This window comes from Bufo bufo, chromosome 9 (assembly GCF_905171765.1).
Source record: "Bufo bufo chromosome 9, aBufBuf1.1, whole genome shotgun sequence".
Lineage (NCBI taxonomy): Eukaryota > Metazoa > Chordata > Amphibia > Anura > Bufonidae > Bufo > Bufo bufo.
In genome coordinates, this window is record NC_053397.1 from 568,059 (window position 1) to 587,770 (window position 19,712).

A 19,712-nucleotide genomic window follows, 5' to 3' on the forward strand; every position below is an offset into this window, starting at 1 on the left:
CCGCCCGCCCTCCACCTGTGCTGCACCTCCCCCACCGCCCGCCCTCCACCTGTGCTGCACCTCCCCCACCGCCCGCCCTCCACCTGTGCTGCACGTCCCGCCCGCCCTCCACCTGTGCTGCACGTCCCGCCCGCCCTCCACCTGTGCTGCACGTCCCGCCCGCCCTCCACCTGTGCTGCACGTCCCGCCCGCCCTCCACCTGTGCTGCACGTCCCGCCCGCCCTCCACCTGTGCTGCACGTCCCGCCCGCCCTCCACCTGTGCTGCACGTCCCGCCCGCCCTCCACCTGTGCTGCACGTCCTGCCCGCCCTCCACCTGTGCTGCACGTCCCGCCCGCCCTCCACCTGTGCTGCACGTCCCGCCCGCCCTCCACCTGTGCTGCACGTCCCGCCCGCCCTCCACCTGTGCTGCACGTCCCGCCCGCCCTCCACCTGTGCTGCACGTCCCGCCCGCCCTCCACCTGTGCTGCACGTCCCGCCCGCCCTCCACCTGTGCTGCACGTCCCGCCCGCCCTCCACCTGTGCTGCACGTCCCGCACCGCCCTCCCGCCCTCCACCTGTGCTGCACGTCTCACACCGCCCTCCACCTGTGCTGCACGTCCCCCACCGCCCGCCCTCCCTCCACCTGTGCTGCACGTCCCGCCCGCCCTCCACCTGTGCTGCACGTCCCCCACCGCCCGCCCTCCACCTGTGCTGCACCTCCCCCACCGCCCGCCCTCCACCTGTGCTGCACGTCCCGCCCGCCCTCCACCTGTGCTGCACGTCCCCCACCGCCCGCCCTCCACCTGTGCTGCACCTCCCCCACCGCCCGCCCTCCACCTGTGCTGCACGTCCCGCCCGCCCTCCACCTGTGCTGCACGTCCCGCCCGCCCTCCACCTGTGCTGCACGTCCCGCCCGCCCTCCACCTGTGCTGCACGTCCCGCCCGCCCTCCACCTGTGCTGCACGTCCCGCCCGCCCTCCACCTGTGCTGCACGTCCCGCCCGCCCTCCACCTGTGCTGCACGTCCCGCCCGCCCTCCACCTGTGCTGCACGTCCCCCACCGCCCGCCCTCCACCTGTGCTGCACGTCCCCCACCGCCCGCCCGCCACCTGTGCTGCACGTCCCCCACCGCCCGCCCTCCACCTGTGCTGCACGCCCCGCACCGCCCAGTAGCTGTAGCGGTTGTACTGTGTGTATATCATATGTCCATGTTATGGCTGTGAAGCCCTTAATCTTTCTCTGGTGATTCCGAGTCGTGTTGGACATTGAAGGTGGAGTGTTGTCCACGTCTCCACCACGTGCACTGTCCACCAGTCTTCACTTCTGCTTCTTCCCTTGCAGGACGACTACAGGGTCTGCATGGACTTTGGGATCATCCAGAAGGACTCTGTCCCCGTGTGCCCGGTCGATGCCTCCGGCTGCTTTTCTGAGGAAGTCACTGACTTTGCAGGACAATACGTCAAGGTTTGATTGTCAATTGGCCCTTTTCCATTCCTGCAGATACTCCCTCATTTCATCCCTTTAGTTGTATTTTATGGATAGCGCCCCCTGCAGGGATGATGCACATGCTGCGATTTTATACTCCTTTAAACGGGTTGTACCATCTCGGACTTTGGCGGCATATCGCTAGCTAGGATATGCCTCCTATGTCTGATAGGTGCGGGTCCAGGGTAGGGTGAGGCTACACAGACTGCTGATCTGAGCGCTCTTCACACCTGCTGTGTATTAGTAGTATTGAGATAACTGTGTTAAAGGGGTTGTCTCACCTCAGACATTGGGGGCGATTTGCTAGGATATGCCCCTAATGTCTGATAGGTGCGAGTCCCACCTATGGGACCACCACCTATACCTACAATGGAGCCTGCAAAGTGAAGCAGGGCGCACCACGCATGTGCAGCCGCTCTCCTTTCATACCTATGAGAGAGCTGAAAATGACCAAGTGGCATGCTCGGCTATTTTCAGAATTCCCATTGAATGGGAGGCACACTGCGCATGCGAGGCCACCGCTCCATTCACTTTTATATGGCTGATGGAAATAATGGAGCCAGTACTTATGTTCGGCGCTCCCATTAGAATGAATGGAGGGAGGCTGCACATACGCGGTGCACCCTCTGGGACTTTGCTGACTCTGTTCTAAGTATAGTTGTGGGTCCCCTAACCTGGGCGCTCTGGATAGGTTCATCCTCTGGTTTATGTGACCCTGGAGCAGAGCGGTTCACAGAGGACATATGGGTTAACAGTATAGTACAGTTCTGGCCGTCACGTGTAAGATCTGCTCCCTGCACCGTAATAGTATGTAAAGGTGGAGCTGGCCGTCACATGTAAGATCTGCTCCCTGCACCGTAATAAGATGTAAAGGTGGAGCTGGCCGTCACATGTAAGATCTGCTCCCTGCACCGTAATAGTATGTAAAGGTGGAGCTGGCCGTCACATGTAAGATCTGCTCCCTGCACCGTAATAAGATGTAAAGGTGGAGCTGGCCGTCACGTGTAAGATCTGCTCCCTGCACCGTAATAGTATGTAAAGGTGGAGCTGGCCGTCACGTGTAAGATCTGCTCCCTGCACCGTAATAGGATGTAAAGGTGGAGCTGGCCGTCACGTGTAAGATCTGCTCCCTGCACCGTAATAGTATGTAAAGGTGGAGCTGGCCGTCACGTGTAAGATCTGCTCCCTGCACCGTAATAGTATGTAAAGGTGGAGCTGGCCGTCACGTGTAAGATCTGCTCCCTGCACCGTAATAAGATGTAAAGGTGGAGCTGGCCGTCACGTGTAAGATCTGCTCCCTGCACCGTAATAAGATGTAAAGGAGGAGCTGGCCGTCACGTGTAAGATCTGCTCCCTGCACCGTAATAAGATGTAAAGGTGGAGCTGGCCGTCACGTGTAAGATCTGCTCCCTGCACCGTAATAAGATGTAAAGGTGGAGCTGGCCGTCACATGTAAGATCTGCTCCCTGCACCGTAATAAGATGTAAAGGTGGAGCTGGCCGTCACGTGTAAGATCTACTCCCTGCACCGTAATAAGATGTAAAGGTGGAGCTGGCCGTCACGTGTAAGATCTGCTCCCTGCACCGTAATAAGATGTAAAGGTGGAGCTGGCCGTCACGTGTAAGATCTGCTCCCTGCACCGTAATAAGATGTAAAGGTGGAGCTGGCCGTCACGTGTAAGATCTGCTCCCTGCACCGTAATAAGATGTAAAGGTGGAGCTGGCCGTCACGTGTAAGATCTGCTCCCTGCACCGTAATAAGATGTAAAGGTGGAGCTGGCCGTCACGTGTAAGATCTGCTCCCTGCACCGTAATAAGATGTAAAGGTGGAGCTGGCCGTCACGTGTAAGATCTGCTCCCTGCACCGTAATAAGATGTAAAGGTGGAGCTGGCCGTCACGTGTAAGATCTGCTCCCTGCACCGTAATAAGATGTAAAGGTGGAGCTGGCCGTCACGTGTAAGATCTGCTCCCTGCACCGTAATAAGATGTAAAGGTGGAGCTGGCCGTCACGTGTAAGATCTGCTCCCTGCACCGTAATAAGATGTAAAGGTGGAGCTGGCCGTCACGTGTAAGATCTCCCTGCACCGTAATAAGATGTAAAGGTGGAGCTGGTCGTCACGTGTAAGATCTCCCTGCACCGTAATAAGATGTAAAGGTGGAGCTGGCCGTCACGTGTAAGATCTGCTCCCTGCACCGTAATAAGATGTAAAGGTGGAGCTGGCCGTCACGTGTAAGATCTGCTCCCTGCACCGTAATAAGATGTAAAGGTGGAGCTGGCCGTCACGTGTAAGATCTGCTCCCTGCACCGTAATAAGATGGAAAGGTGGAGCTGGCCGTCACGTGTAAGATCTGCTCCCTGCACCGTAATAAGATGTAAAGGTGGAGCTGGCCGTCACGTGTAAGATCTGCTCCCTGCAAAGTGTGCGCTTAAACCCTCGGTGTATATGAGATCTGGCAGCAGCAGCTTGTTGACCGTTTCCTTATTTTGGGCGTTGTGGTTAGTGTTACAGGTGGAGTGTTCCTTTAGTAAGGCAGTTATATGCGTCCCTATCTACCCCCTCCCAGCTATGCCCCCACAGGCGTCTCCAGGTGTTTTTTTTTTTTTGTTTTTTTTTGTTTTTGTGTTTTTTTTTTTTTTACTTTTTGGATTGTATGTTTCTGCCCAAAGGACGCTGACAAGAACATTATAAAGCTGCTGAAAGAGCGAGGCCGTCTGTTGCACAGTGGCACTTACCAGCACAGCTACCCTTTCTGCTGGAGGTGAGTCTCTGGGGGAGTCGGCCCCCTGTCGGGTGAAGCCTCCTTCCCATGTGTAACTACTGTTCTCTCCTCAGGTCAGACACGCCGCTTATTTACAAAGCCGTCCCCAGCTGGTTTGTCAGAGTGGAGCACATGGTGGACAGACTCCTGCAGAACAACAATCAGTGCTACTGGTAAGGACGCGTGTGTATCCTGTGCATCTCCCATCACGTCAATGGAGGGGGCTGGAAAGTAGAAAGTGACACATGTAGTGGTCAATAAGGAAAGCCCCTGGCGGACAGCAGTAACCCCTGTACCGGTATGATGCTTCTCCAGTATTTTCACTGACCACCTGCCACCACGTACTGGAAGTAGGAGTACTTTATACATCCATGTGTGAGTGTGGAGTCACATCCTATGTTACATGAAGCCAGTCATGTTCTTAGCGAGACCTGCACCAGGACTATGTAAAGTAACAAGTAGCTGCAGGCGATTCCAACTTACAGGAAGTCTGTGTCTGTAGCAACAAGCGCATCAAAGCCATGCCTCATGACTACCTTCACAGCAAAGCTAAAAACTGAGCAGAGCGGCGAGTGTTGGTCTGTAGAAGCCTGACCCCCGTCACGGTCTTCACAGCAAAGCTAAAAAGTGGGGAGGACAGCAAGTGTTGGTGTGTAAAAGATTTACCCCATCACTGTCTTCCCAGCAAAGCTGAATAGTGAGCAGAGTGGCGAGTGTCAGTGTGTAGAAGGCTGACCCCATCACTGTCTTCACAGCAAAGCTGAATAGTGAGCAGAGTGGCGAGTGTTGGTGTGTAGAAGGCTGACCCCCTATTACTGTCTTCACAGCAAAGCTGAATAGTGAGCAGAGTGGGGAGTGTTGGTGTGTAGAAGGCTGACCCCCCCCCCCCCTCACTGTCTTCACAGCAAAGCTGAATAGTGAGCAGAGTTGGGAGTGTCAGGGTGTAGAAGGCTGACCCCCCCCTCACTGTCTTCACAGCAAAGCTGAATAGTGAGCAGAGTTGGGAGTGTCAGGGTGTAGAAGGCTGACCCCCCCCCCCCCCCCCCCTCACTGTCTTCACAACAAAGCTGAATAGTGAGCAGAGTGGGGAGTGTCAGTGTGTAGAAGGCTGACCCTATCACGCGGTCTTCACAGCAAAGCTGAATAGTGAGCAGAGTGGCGAGTGTCAGTGTGTAGAAGGCTGACCCCCCCCTCACTGTCTTCACAACAAAGCTGAATAGTGAGGAGAGTGGCGAGTGTCAGTGTGTAGAAGGCTGACCCCATCACTGTCTTCACAGCAAAGCTGAATAGTGAGCAGAGTGGCGAGTGTCAGGGTGTAGAAGGCTGACCCCCCCCTCACTGTCTACACAGCAAAGCTGAATAGTGAGCAGAGTGTCAGGGTGTAGAAGGCTGACCCCATCACTGTCTTCACAGCAAAGCTGAATAGTGAGCAGAGTGGGGAGTGTCAGGGTGTAGAAGGCTGACCCCCCCCCCCCCCCTTCACTGTCTTCACAGCAAAGCTGAATAGTGAGGAGAGTGGGGAGTGTTGGTGTGTAGAAGGCTGACCCCCCCCCCCCCCCCTCACTGTCTTCACAGCAAAGCTGAATAGTGAGCAGAGTGGGGAGTGTCAGGGTGTAGAAGGCTGACCCCCCCCCCCCCCCCCCTCACTGTCTTCACAGCAAAGCTGAATAGTGAGCAGAGTGGCGAGTGTTAGTGTGTAAAAGGCTGACCCCCCCCCCCCCTCACTGTCTTCACAGCAAAGCTGAATAGTGAGCAGAGTGGGGAGTGTTGGTGTGTAGAAGGCTGACCCCCCCCCCCCCCCTCACTGTCTTCACAGCAAAGCTGAATAGTGAGCAGAGTGGCGAGTGTTAGTGTGTAAAAGGCTGACCCCCCCCCCCCCCCCCCTCACTGTCTTCACAGCAAAGCTGAATAGTGAGCAGAGTTGGGAGTGTCAGGGTGTAGAAGGCTGACCCCCCCCCCCCTCACTGTCTTCACAACAAAGCTAAATAGTGAGCAGAGCGGCGAGTGTTGGTCTGTAGAAGCCTGACCCCCGTCACGGTCTTCACAGCAAAGCTAAAAAGTGGGGAGGACAGCAAGTGTTGGTGTGTAAAAGCTTTACCCCATCACTGTCTTCCCAGCAAAGCTGAATAGTGAGCAGAGTGGTGAGTGTCAGTGTGTAGAAGGCTGACCCCCCCCCCCCCCCCTCACTGTCTTCACAGCAAAGCTGAATAGTGAGCAGAGTGGGGAGTGTTGGTGTGTAAAAGGCTGACCCCTGAATAGTGAGCAGAGTGGAGAGAGTTAGTTTGTAAAATGTTAACCCCTCCCCCCCAACTGTCTTCACAGCAAAGCTGAATAGTGAGCAGAGTGGCGAGTGTCAGTGTGTAGAAGGCTGACCCCATCACTGTCTTCACAGCAAAGCTGAATAGTGAGCAGAGTGGAGAGTTAGTGTGTAAAAGGCTAACCCCCCCCCCCCCCCCCCCCCCCACTGTCTTCACAGCAAAGCTGAATAGTGGGCAGAGTGGCGAGTGTCAGGGTGTAGAAGGCTGACCCCCCCCCCCCCCCCCCTCACTGTCTTCACAGCAAAGCTGAATAGTGAGCAGAGTGGCGAGTGTCAGGGTGTAGAAGGCTGACCCCATCACTGTCTTCACAGCAAAGCTGAATAGTGAGCAGAGTGGCGAGTGTTAGTGTGTAAAAGGCTGACCCCCCCCTCACTGTCTTCACAGCAAAGCTGAATAGTGAGCAGAGTGGCGAGTGTTGGTCTCTTGGGACGTTTCGGAATGTGCTTTATTACTTTAATAGGAGGAAATTTAACTGTTCATTTGACCTTGGTTTGAGCCACTGTGTTTTTTCCTGAGCCGGTGTCTTTGGGGAATATTGAATTAAACTAATTAGCAGCTGACATTTCCATCTTGGGGTTGTTCCTTCAGCGCCCAGAAAGGAGGACAGTGGGTGCGGGGGAGGGGCTGCCGTGTTTTATTGGATGTGTCCTCATAACCTACTTACTGCCACCTGGGGACCTGCTGCTCAACTGCAGTTAGTTCTGGGAGAAGTCTAAGACTTAGGAACACATTCTGTGAGCCGACAACGTTTCTCCCCACAGCCGAGCCCCATGATTGACCGTAGGACAGGAGAATACAGTCTATTGTCCCCTGTTATCAGCCATTTCAGGGGAGAGGATGACTGTAGGACAGGAGAATACAATCTATTGCCCCCTGTTATCAGCCATTTCAGGGGAGAGGATGACTGTAGGACAGGAGAATATAGTCTATTGCCCCCTGTTATCAGCCATTTCAGGGGAGAGGATGACTGTAGGACAGGAGAATATAGTCTATTGCTCCCTGTTAACAGCCATTTCAGGGGAGAGGATGACTGTAGGACAGGAGAATACAGTCTATTGCCCCCTGTTATCAGCCATTTCAGGGGAGAGGATGACTGTAGGACAGGAGAATACAGTCTATTGCCCCCTGTTATCAGCCATTTCAGGGGAGAGGATGACTGTAGGACAGGAGAATACAGTCTATTACCCCCTGTTATCAGCCATTTCAGGGAGAGGATGACTGTAGGACAGGAGAATACAGTCTATTGCCCCCTGTTATCAGCCATTTCAGGGGAGAGGATGACTGTAGGACAGGAGAATACAGTCTATTGCCCCCTGTTATCAGCCATTTCATGGTAGAGGATGATTGTAGGACAGGAGAATATAGTCTATTGCCCCCTGTTATCAGCCATTTCAGGGGAGAGGATGACTGTAGGACAGGAGAATACAGTCTATTGCCCCCTGTTATCAGCCATTTCAGGGGAGAGGATGACTGTAGGACAGGAGAATACAATCTATTGCTCCCTGTTATCAGCCATTTCAGGGGAGAGGATGACTGTAGGACAGGAGAATACAGTCTATTGCCCCCTGTTATCAGCCATTTCAGGGGAGAGGATGACTGTAGGACAGGAGAATACAGTCTATTGCCCCCTGTTATCAGTCATTTCAGGGGAGAGGATGACTGTAGGACAGGAGAATACAGTCTATTGCCCCCTGTTATCAGCCATTTCAGGGGAGAGGATGATTGTAGGACAGGAGAATACAGTCTATTGCCCCCTGTTATCAGCCATTTCAGGGGAGAGGACGACTGTAGAACAGGAGAATACAGTCTACTGCCCCCTGTTATCAGCCATTTCAGGGGAGAGGATGATTGTAGGACAGGAGAATACAGTCTATTGCCCCTGTTATCAGCCATTTCAGGGGAGAGGATGACTGTAGGACAGGAGAATACAGTCTATTGCCCTCTGTTATCAGCCATTTCAGGGGAGAGAGGATGACTGTAGGACAGGAGAATATAGTCTATTGCTCCCTGTTATCAGCCATTTCAGGGGAGAGAGGATGACTGTAGGACAGGAGAATACCGTCTATTGCCCCCTGTTATCAGCCATTTCAGGGGGGGAGAGGATGACTGTAGGACAGGAGAATACAGTCTATTGCCCCCTGTTATCAGCCATTTCAGGGGAGAGGATGACTGTAGGACAGGAGAATACAGTCTATTGCTCCCTGTTATCAGCCATTTCAGGGGAGAGGATGACTGTAGGACAGGAGAATACAGTCTATTGCCCCCTGTTATCAGCCATTTCAGGGGAGAGGATGACTGTAGGACAGGAGAATACAGTCTATTGCCCCCCTGTTATCAGCCATTTCAGGGGAGAGGATGACTGTAGGACAGGAGAATACAGTCTATTGCCTCCTGTTATCAGCCATTTCAGGGGAGAGGATGACTGTAGGACAGGAAAATACAGTCTATTACCCCCTGTTATCAGCCATTTCAGGGGAGAGGATGACTGTAGGACAGGAGAATACAGTCTATTGCCCCCTGTTATCAGCCATTTCAGGGCAGAGGATGACTGTAGGACAGGAGAATACAGTCTATTGCCCCTGTTATCAGCCATTTCAGGGGAGAGGATGACTGTAGGACAGGAGAATACTGTCTATTGCCCCCTGTTATCAGCCATTTCAGGGGAGAGGATGACTGTAGGACAGGAGAATACAATCTATTGCTCCCTGTTATCAGCCATTTCAGGGGAGAGGATGACTGTAGGACAGGAGAATACAGTCTATTGTCCCCTGTTATCAGCCATGTCAGGGGAGAGGATGACTGTAGGACAGGAGAATACAGTCTATTGCCGCCTGTTATCAGCCATTTCAGGGGAGAGGATGACTGTAGGACAGGAGAATACAGTCTATTGCCCCCTGTTATCAGCCATTTCAGGGGAGAGGATGACTGTAGGACAGGAGAATACAGTCTATTGCTCCCTGTTATCAGCCATTTCAGGGGAGAGGATGACTGTAGGACAGGAGAATACAGTCTATTGCCCCCTGTTATCAGCCATTTCAGGGGGGAGGATGACTGTAGGACAGGAGAATACAGTCTATTGTCCCCTGTTATCAGCCATTTCAGGGGAGAGGATGACTGTAGGACAGGAGAATACAGTCTATTGTCCCTGTTATCAGCCATTTCAGGGGAGAGGATGACTGTAGGACAGGAGAATACATTCTATTGCCCCCTGTTATCAGCCATTTCAGGGGAGAGTATGACTGTAGGACAGGAGAATACAGTCTATTGCTCCCTGTTATCAGCCATTTCAGGGGAGAGGATGACTGTAGTACAGGAGAATACAGTCTATTGCCCCCTGTTATCAGCCATTTCAGGGGAGAGGATGACTGTAGGACAGGAGAATACAGTCTATTGCCCCCTGTTATCAGCCATTTCAGGGGAGAGGATGACTGTAGGACAGGAGAATACAATCTATTGTCCCCTGTTATCAGCCATGTCAGGGGAGAGGATGACTGTAGGACAGGAGAATACAGTCTATTGCTCCCTGTTATCAGCCATTTCAGGGGAGAGGATGACTGTAGGACAGGAGAATACAGTCTATTGCTCCCTGTTATCAGCCATTTCAGGGGAGAGGATGACTGTAGGACAGGAGAATACAGTCTATTGCTCCCTGTTATCAGCCATTTCAGGGGAGAGGATGACTGTATTCTCCTGTCCTACAGTCATCCTCTCCCCTGAAATGGCTGATAACAGGGGGCAATAGACTGTATTCTCCTGTCCTACAGTCTATTGCCCCCTGTTATCAGCCATTTCAGGGGAGAGGATGACTGTAGGACAGGAGAATACAGTCTATTGCTCCCTGTTATCAGCCATTTCAGGGGAGAGGATGACTGTAGGACAGGAGAATACAGTCTATTGCCCCCTGTTATCAGCCATTTCAGGGGGGAGGATGACTGTAGGACAGGAGAATACAGTCTATTGTCCCCTGTTATCAGCCATTTCAGGGGAGAGGATGACTGTAGGACAGGAGAATACAGTCTATTGCCCCTGTTATCAGCCATTTCAGGGGAGCGGATGACTGTAGGACAGGAGAATACAGTCTATTGCCCCCTGTTATCAGCCATTTCAGGGGAGAGGATGACTGTAGGACAGGAGAATACAATCTATTGCCTCCTGTTATCAGCCATTTCAGGGGAGAGGATGACTGTAGGACAGGAGAATACAGTCTATTGCTCCCTGTTATCAGCCATTTCAGGGGAGAGGATGACTGTAGGACAGGAGAATACAATCTATTGCCCCCTGTTATCAGCCATTTCAGGGGAGAGGATGACTGTAGGACAGGAGAATACAGTCTATTGCTCCCTGTTATCAGACATTTCAGAGGAGAGGATGACTGTAGGACAGGAGAATACAGTCTATTGCTCCCTGTTATCAGCCATTTCAGGGGAGAGGATGACTGTAGGACAGGAGAATACAGTCTATTGCCCCTGTTATCAGCCATTTCAGGGAGAGGATGACTGTAGGACAGGAGAATACAGTCTATTGCTCCCTGTTATCAGCCATTTCAGGGGAGAGGATGACTGTAGGACAGGAGAATACAGTCTATTGCTCCCTGTTATCAGCCATTTCAGGGGAGAGGATGACTGTAGGACAGGAGAATACAGTCTATTGTCCCTGTTATCAGCCATTTCAGGGGAGAGGATGACTGTAGGACCGGAGAATACTGTCTATTGCCCCCTGTTATCAGCCATTTCAGGGAGAGGATGACTGTAGGACAGGAGAATACAGTCTATTGCCCCCTGTTATCAGCCATTTCAGGGAGAGGATGACTGTAGGACAGGAGAATACAGTCTATTGCCCCCTGTTATCAACCATTTCAGGGGAGAGGATGACTGTAGGACAGGAGAATACAGTCTATTGCTCCCTGTTATCAGCCATTTCAGGGGAGAGGATGACTGTAGGACCGGAGAATACTGTCTATTGCCCCCTGTTATCAGCCATTTCAGGGGGGAGGATGACTGTAGGACAGGAGAATACAGTCTATTGCCCCCTGTTATCAGCTATTTCAGGGGAGAGGATGACTGTAGGACAGGAGAATACAGTCTATTGCTCCCTGTTATCAGACATTTCAGGGGAGAGGATGACTGTAGGACAGGAGAATACAGTCTATTGCTCCCTGTTATCAGCCATTTCAGGGGAGAGGATGACTGTAGGACAGGAGAATACAGTCTATTGCCCCCTGTTATCAGACATTTCAGGGGGAGAGGATGACTGTAGGACAGGAGAATACAGTCTATTGCCCCTGTTATCAGCCATTTCAGGGGAGAGGATGACTGTAGGACAGGAGAATACAGTCTATTGCTCCCTGTTATCAGCCATTTCAGGGGAGAGGATGACTGTAGGACATGAGAATACAGTCTATTGCTCCCTGTTATCAGCCATTTCAGAGGAGAGGATGACTGTAGGACAGTAGAATACAGTCTATTGCCCCCTGTTATCAGCCATTTTAGGGGAGAGGATGACTGTAGGACAGGAGAATACAGTCTATTGCCCCCTGTTATCAGCCATTTCAGGGGAGAGGATGACTGTAGGACAGGAGAATACAGTCTATTGCTCCCTGTTATCAGCCATTTCAGGGGAGAGGGTGACTGTAGGACAGGAGAATACAGTCTATTGCCCCCTGTTATCAGCCATTTCAGGGGAGAGGATGACTGTAGGACAGGAGAATACAGTCTATTGCCCCCTGTTATCAGCCATTTCAGGGGAGAGGATGACTGTAGGACAGGAGAATACAATCTATTGCTCCCTGTTATCAGCCATTTCAGGGAGGGGATGACTGTAGTACAGGAGAATACAATCTATTGCCCCCTGTTATCAGCCATTTCAGGGGAGAGGATGACTGTAGGACAGGAGAATACAGTCTATTGCCCCCTGTTATCAGCCATTTCAGGGGGGAGGATGACTGTAGGACAGGAGAATACAATCTATTGCCCCCTGTTATCAGCCATTTCAGGGGGGAGGATGACTGTAGGACAGGAGAATACAGTCTATTGCCCCCTGTTATCAGCCATTTCAGGGGAGAGGATGACTGTAGGACAGGAGAATACAGTCTATTGCCCCCTGTTATCAGCCATTTCAGGGGAGGATGACTGTAGGACAGGAGAATACAGTCTATTGCCCCTGTTATCAGCCATTTCAGGGGAGAGGATGACTGTAGGACCGGAGAATACAATCTATTGCCCCCTGTTATCAGCCATTTCAGGGGAGAGGATGACTGTAGGACAGGAGAATACAGTCTATTGCCCCTGTTATCAGCCATTTCAGGGGAGAGGATGACTGTAGGACAGGAGAATACAGTCTATTACCCCCTGTTATCAGCCATTTCAGGGGAGAGGATGACTGTAGGACAGGAGAATACAGTCTATTGCCCCCTGTTATCAGCCATTTCAGGGGAGAGGATGACTGTAGGACAGGAGAATACAGTCTATTGCCCCTGTTATCAGCCATTTCAGGGGAGAGGATGACTGTAGGACAGGAGAATACAGTCTATTGCTCCCTGTTATCAGCCATTTCAGGGGAGAGGATGACTGTAGGACAGGAGAATACAGTCTATTGCTCCCTGTTATCAGACATTTCAGAGGAGAGGATGACTGTAGGACAGGAGAATACAGTCTATTGCTCCCTGTTATCAGCCATTTCAGGGGAGAGGATGACTGTAGGACAGGAGAATACAGTCTATTGCCCCTGTTATCAGCCATTTCAGGGAGAGGATGACTGTAGGACAGGAGAATACAGTCTATTGCTCCCTGTTATCAGCCATTTCAGGGGAGAGGATGACTGTAGGACAGGAGAATACAGTCTATTGCTCCCTGTTATCAGCCATTTCAGGGGAGAGGATGACTGTAGGACAGGAGAATACAGTCTATTGTCCCTGTTATCAGCCATTTCAGGGGAGAGGATGACTGTAGGACCGGAGAATACTGTCTATTGCCCCCTGTTATCAGCCATTTCAGGGAGAGGATGACTGTAGGACAGGAGAATACAGTCTATTGCCCCTGTTATCAGCCATTTCAGGGAGAGGATGACTGTAGGACAGGAGAATACAGTCTATTGCCCCCTGTTATCAACCATTTCAGGGGAGAGGATGACTGTAGGACAGGAGAATACAGTCTATTGCTCCCTGTTATCAGCCATTTCAGGGGAGAGGATGACTGTAGGACCGGAGAATACTGTCTATTGCCCCCTGTTATCAGCCATTTCAGGGGGGAGGATGACTGTAGGACAGGAGAATACAGTCTATTGCCCCCTGTTATCAGCCATTTCAGGGGAGAGGATGACTGTAGGACAGGAGAATACAGTCTATTGCTCCCTGTTATCAGACATTTCAGGGGAGAGGATGACTGTAGGACAGGAGAATACAGTCTATTGCTCCCTGTTATCAGCCATTTCAGGGGAGAGGATGACTGTAGGACAGGAGAATACAGTCTATTGCCGCCTGTTATCAGCCATTTCAGGGGAGAGGATGACTGTAGGACAGGAGAATACAGTCTATTGCCCCCTGTTATCAGCCATTTCAGGGGAGAGGATGACTGTAGGACAGGAGAATACAGTCTATTGCTCCCTGTTATCAGCCATTTCAGGGGAGAGGATGACTGTAGGACAGGAGAATACAGTCTATTGCCCCCTGTTATCAGACATTTCAGGGGGAGAGGATGACTGTAGGACAGGAGAATACAGTCTATTGCCCCTGTTATCAGCCATTTCAGGGGAGAGGATGACTGTAGGACAGGAGAATACAGTCTATTGCTCCCTGTTATCAGCCATTTCAGGGGAGAGGATGACTGTAGGACATGAGAATACAGTCTATTGCTCCCTGTTATCAGCCATTTCAGAGGAGAGGATGACTGTAGGACAGTAGAATACAGTCTATTGCCCCCTGTTATCAGCCATTTCAGGGGAGAGGATGACTGTAGGACAGGAGAATACAGTCTATTGCCCCCTGTTATCAGCCATTTCAGGGGAGAGGATGACTGTAGAACAGGAGAATACAGTCTATTGCCCCCTGTTATCAGCCATTTCAGGGGAGAGGATGACTGTAGGACAGGAGAATACAGTCTATTGCCCCCTGTTATCAGCCATTTCAGGGGAGAGGATGACTGTAGGACAGGAGAATACAGTCTATTGCTCCCTGTTATCAGCCATTTCAGGGGAGAGGATGACTGTAGGACAGGAGAATACAATCTATTGCTCCCTGTTATCAGCCATTTCAGGGGAGAGGATGACTGTAGGACAGGAGAATACAGTCTATTGCCTCCTGTTATCAGCCATTTCAGAGGAGAGGATGACTGTAGAACAGGAGAATACTGTCTATTGCCCCCTGTTATCAGCCATTTCAGGGGAGAGGATGACTGTAGGACAGGAGAATACATTCTATTGCCCCCTGTTATCAGCCATTTCAGGGGGGAGGATGACTGTAGGACAGGAGAATACAATCTATTGCCCCCTGTTATCAGCCATTTCAGGGGAGAGGATGACTGTAGGACAGGAGAATACAGTCTATTGCCCCTGTTATCAGCCATTTCAGGGGAGAGGATGACTGTAGGACAGGAGAATACAGTCTATTGCTCCCTGTTATCAGCCATTTCAGGGGAGAGGATGACTGTAGGACAGGAGAATACAGTCTATTGCTCCCTGTTATCAGACATTTCAGGGGAGAGGATGACTGTAGGACAGGAGAATACAGTCTATTGCCCCTGTTATCAGCCATTTCAGGGGGGAGGATGACTGTAGGACAGGAGAATACAGTCTATTGCCCCCTGTTATCAGCCATTTCAGGGGAGAGGATGACTGTAGGACAGGAGAATACAGTCTATTGCTCCCTGTTATCAGCCATTTCAGGGAACAGGATGACTGTAGGACAGGAGAATACAGTCTATTGCCCCCTGTTATCAGCCATTTCAGGGGAGAGGATGACTGTAGGACAGGAGAATACAGTCTATTGCCCCCTGTTATCAGCCATTTCAGGGGGGGGGGGGTGACTGTAGTGTCGATCAGTGGGGGTAGTGACGGGAAGTATAGAGAAGTCCCTGTTCTCCTTGTTGACTTCTTTATGCCCCATTTCTCCAGGGCTGGAGTTGGTTCTCACCGCTCAGTGGGGTCACAACTTGTAATATAGTGTTAGATCTTGTTGCAGTGATTTTTCATCTTCCATCTTTTTTAGGGTTCCAGAGTTTGTAAGAGAGAAGCGTTTTGGAAATTGGCTGAAAGAAGCTCGTGATTGGGCCATATCCAGAAACCGCTACTGGGGCACTCCGATTCCGCTGTGGGTCAGCGAGGACTTTGAGGAGGTTTGTAATGTATAATACATGACCTGTGGGTAAGGATAGCCCGTCATTCTGTCTGGAGCATGTCTGGTACCCTGAGGGAAGCGTACCCCCGAGTCTCATAAGCCGAAACTACAGCCCAGCTAGGTGCCCCCAGGCCTCATTCACACAATATTTAGCCTTTATTTTTAACACTTTCCTGACAGGCTATTTGCACCTTACTGACAACCGCTGACCTGTCACTTTGTGCTAATAACTGTGGAATGCGTTTACTCATCCGACCGATTCTAACATTTGTTTTCTCGTGACCTGTCGTACCTCCTGTTAATGGTAAACTTGTCGATATGCTTAACTTTTTTTTATTTATTTTTTATCCAAAATGTACGGAAAACTAGAAGAAATTAGTATTTTTCGAAATTTAAATTTCTCTGACACATGAGGAGGCAAACTTTTATGTGAATGGTGAAGTTAACAAACAAAACCACCGCTATTGGTCTGACACTAACCCACATTGGATAGATCCCTCCAAGACTGTTTGATGGTATGGTGTGGTATATGGGGTACAAAGATAGTGGGGCCATTCTTCATCAATGGAAACCTCAAGGCCACTGGATATGCGAAATTGCTACATGATGATGTGTTTCCCTCTTTATGCACTGAAGCTGGCACGTTCCCTGAATTTTTCCAGCAAGATGGTGCACCACCACATTATGGCGGTCAGGTCCGAGCATTCCTTGATGAACAGTTTCCTGGAAAGTGTATTGGTCGTCGTGGGCCAGTTGAATGGCCCCCAAGGTCTCCCGATCTGACCCCCTTAGACTTTTATCTTAGGGGTCATCTGAAGGCAATTGTCTATGCTGTGAAGATACGAGATGTGCAGCACCTGAAACTACGGATACTGGAAGCCTGTGCTAGCATTTCTCCTGCGGTGTTGCTATCAGTGTGTGAAGAGTGGGAGAAGAGGGTTGCATTGACAATCCAACACAATGGGCAGCACATTGAACACATTTTATAAGGGGATTCAAAATGGCCGACTTCAAAATGGCCGCCATGGTCACCACCCATCTTGAAAAGTTTCCCCCCTCACATATACTAATGTGCCACAAACAGGAAGTTAATATCACCAACCATTCCCATTTTATTAAGGTGTATCCATATAAATGGCCCACCCTGTATATCTTTATTTGCTTGGGGTCCACTCCTGGATTTGTCTTACTAATAGGGATACAAAATAGAAAGTGTGTCCATTTTGTTCTTTCAGGGTTTTTTTTCCCCCTCTCTCTCAAATCCCATCCTGTATCTAGACGCATATTGTACATAATATACCACTGTGTACAAACTGGTATATGATGTTCACTATATGGAGAAAAGTATCGGGCCCCATGTCTTCATTATTGACTTCAGGTGTGTCATTGAGCGTCGGTACTACAGGTGTATAACATCCAGCCCCGGCTGTACAGTCTACCATTTCCATAGTTTCACTGCTCTTACAGTAAAGAGTCCATAGTCTCACTGCTCTTACAGTAAAGAGTCCATAGTCTCACTGCTCTTACAGTAAAGAGTCCATAGTCTCACTGCTCTTATAGTATAGAGTCCATAGTCTCACTGCTCTTACAGTAAAGAGTCCATAGTCTCACTGCTCTTACAGTAAAGAGTCCATAGTCTCACTTCTCTTACAGTAAAGAGCCCATAGTCTCACTGCTCTTACAGTATAGAGTCCATAGTCTCACTGCTCTTACAGTAAAGAGTCCATAGTCTCACTGCTCTTACAGTAAAGAGTCCATAGTCTGACTGCTCTTACAGTAAAGAGTCCATAGTCTCACTGCTCTTACAGTAAAGAGTCCATAGTCTCACTGCTCTTACAGTACAGAGTCCATAGTCTCACTGCTCTTACAGTATAGAGTCCATAGTCTCACTGCTCTTACAGTATAGAGTCCATAGTCTCACTGCTCTTACAGTAAAGAGTCCATAGTCTCACTGCTCTTACAGTAAAGAGTCCACAGTCTCACTGCTCTTACAGTAAAGAGTCCATAGTCTCACTGCTCTTACAGTAAAGAGTCCATAGTCTCACTGCTCTTACAGTAAAGAGTCCATAGTCTCACTGCTCTTACAGTAAAGAGTCCATAGTCTCACTGCTCTTACAGTAAAGAGTCCATAGTCTCACTGCTCTTACAGTAAAGAGTCCATAGTCTCACTGCTCTTACAGTAAAGAGTCCATAGTCTCACTGCTCTTACAGTAAAGAGTCCATAGTCTCACTGCTCTTACAGTAAAGAGTCCATAGTCTCACTGCTCTTACAGTAAAGAGTCCATAGTCTTACTGCTCTTACAGTATAGAGTCCATAGTCTCACTGCTCTTACAGTATAGAGTCCATAGTCTCACTGCTCTTACAGTAAAGAGTCCATAGTCTCACTGCTCTTACAGTAAAGAGTCCATAGTCTCACTGCTCTTACAGTAAAGAGTCCATAGTCTCACTGCTCTTACAGTAAAGAGTCCATAGTCTCACTGCTCTTACAGTATAGAGTCCATAGTCTCACTGCTCTTACAGTATAGAGTCCATAGTCTCACTGCTCTTACAGTAGAGAGTCCATAGTCTCACTGCTCTTACAGTAGAGAGTCCATAGTCTCACTGCTCTTACAGTAGAGAGTCCATAGTCTCACTGCTCTTACAGTAAAGAGTCCATAGTCTTACTGCTCTTACCGTATAGAGTCCATAGTCTCACTGCTCTTACCGTATAGAGTCTATAGTCTCACTGCTCTTACAGTAAAGAGTCCATAGTCTCACTGCTCTTACAGTAAAGAGTCCATAGTCTCACTGCTCTTACAGTATAGAGTCCATAGTCTCACTGCTCTTACAGTAAAGAGTCCATAGGCTCACTGCTCTTACAGTAAAGAGTCCATAGGCTCACTGCTCTTACAGTAAAGAGTCCTCTTCTATGTTGCTGGAGAATTTTTATTCTAGACGTTGATGATTGTCGAAGTATATCTTTTATATAAATATTTATATAAGAGATAAAATGTCAATAAAATATGGAAATCAGTCAGGAAATCCACTAGGCGGACATAAAAACACCTTTTCTTTTATCTTGAGACTCTAAATTCAATTTAAGCAATTAATGAAAACAAAGGGGCAATCAATTATGCAAAAATATAAAATTTATTTATAAATGAGTAAAAATCCAATACAAAACAGACATAAGATAAATGGATAGACAAATTGACGCAGTACCAACAAACCCACTATTGCTTTCTCACCAGCATAAAATTATCCGAAGACCAATAAAATATATATCATACACAATTGAATATAATAAGGATAAACACGGATTAATACTGGAAGCATAACTGATCCACTGTCTCCTTATGACCAATCAAATATATATATATGATATTAATATGATATTATATCCCACTCGGCAATCAGACTATGGAAATATAATTTCCCACAGTTTTTCCTCTACTCGGATAATGTCCAATCTCCCATTAGCAATATGCATCTTTGTAAGAGGACAACTAGCATTAGGGAGGTGTTTAACACTATATGTTCCCTCAGTATGGGGACTCTTGACTATATGCCGAGAGGAATATCTTATTAATACCACAATCTGTAAATACAAATATACGTTACCGGGTCAAGGATGAACAGGATTTTGGGTGTGATCAGTTCTTAAAACTCTTCCAGTGAACAAAAATTAATCCAAGTTTCTTTTTTGTTGTTGAAGTAAGTTGTTAGTTGCAGTTGTTTCAGTTGAAGAGTGTAGATCCCGTCTAACCTTTTACATACATACTTTATACCCCACGTTATCTAAGAACTCACCCCCTTCTAGATTAGGGATCTCCAATCAGACAAGATGCGTGTATTCGTATG

At 49.4% G+C, this 19,712-nt stretch overlaps 1 protein-coding gene across 1 annotated transcript in view; it reads left to right on the top strand.

The window, feature by feature from the left end:
* IARS1 (isoleucyl-tRNA synthetase 1) overlaps positions 1–19,712 on the top strand; it is a 141,617-nt gene that overhangs the window by 63,191 nt on the left and 58,714 nt on the right. Inside the window, exons 11-14 of the mRNA XM_040408466.1 lie at positions 1,322–1,444; positions 4,134–4,225; positions 4,300–4,398; positions 15,743–15,869. Coding sequence (XP_040264400.1) covers positions 1,322–1,444; positions 4,134–4,225; positions 4,300–4,398; positions 15,743–15,869 — 441 coding nt within the window. The remainder of the gene's footprint in view (positions 1–1,321; positions 1,445–4,133; positions 4,226–4,299; positions 4,399–15,742; positions 15,870–19,712) is intronic.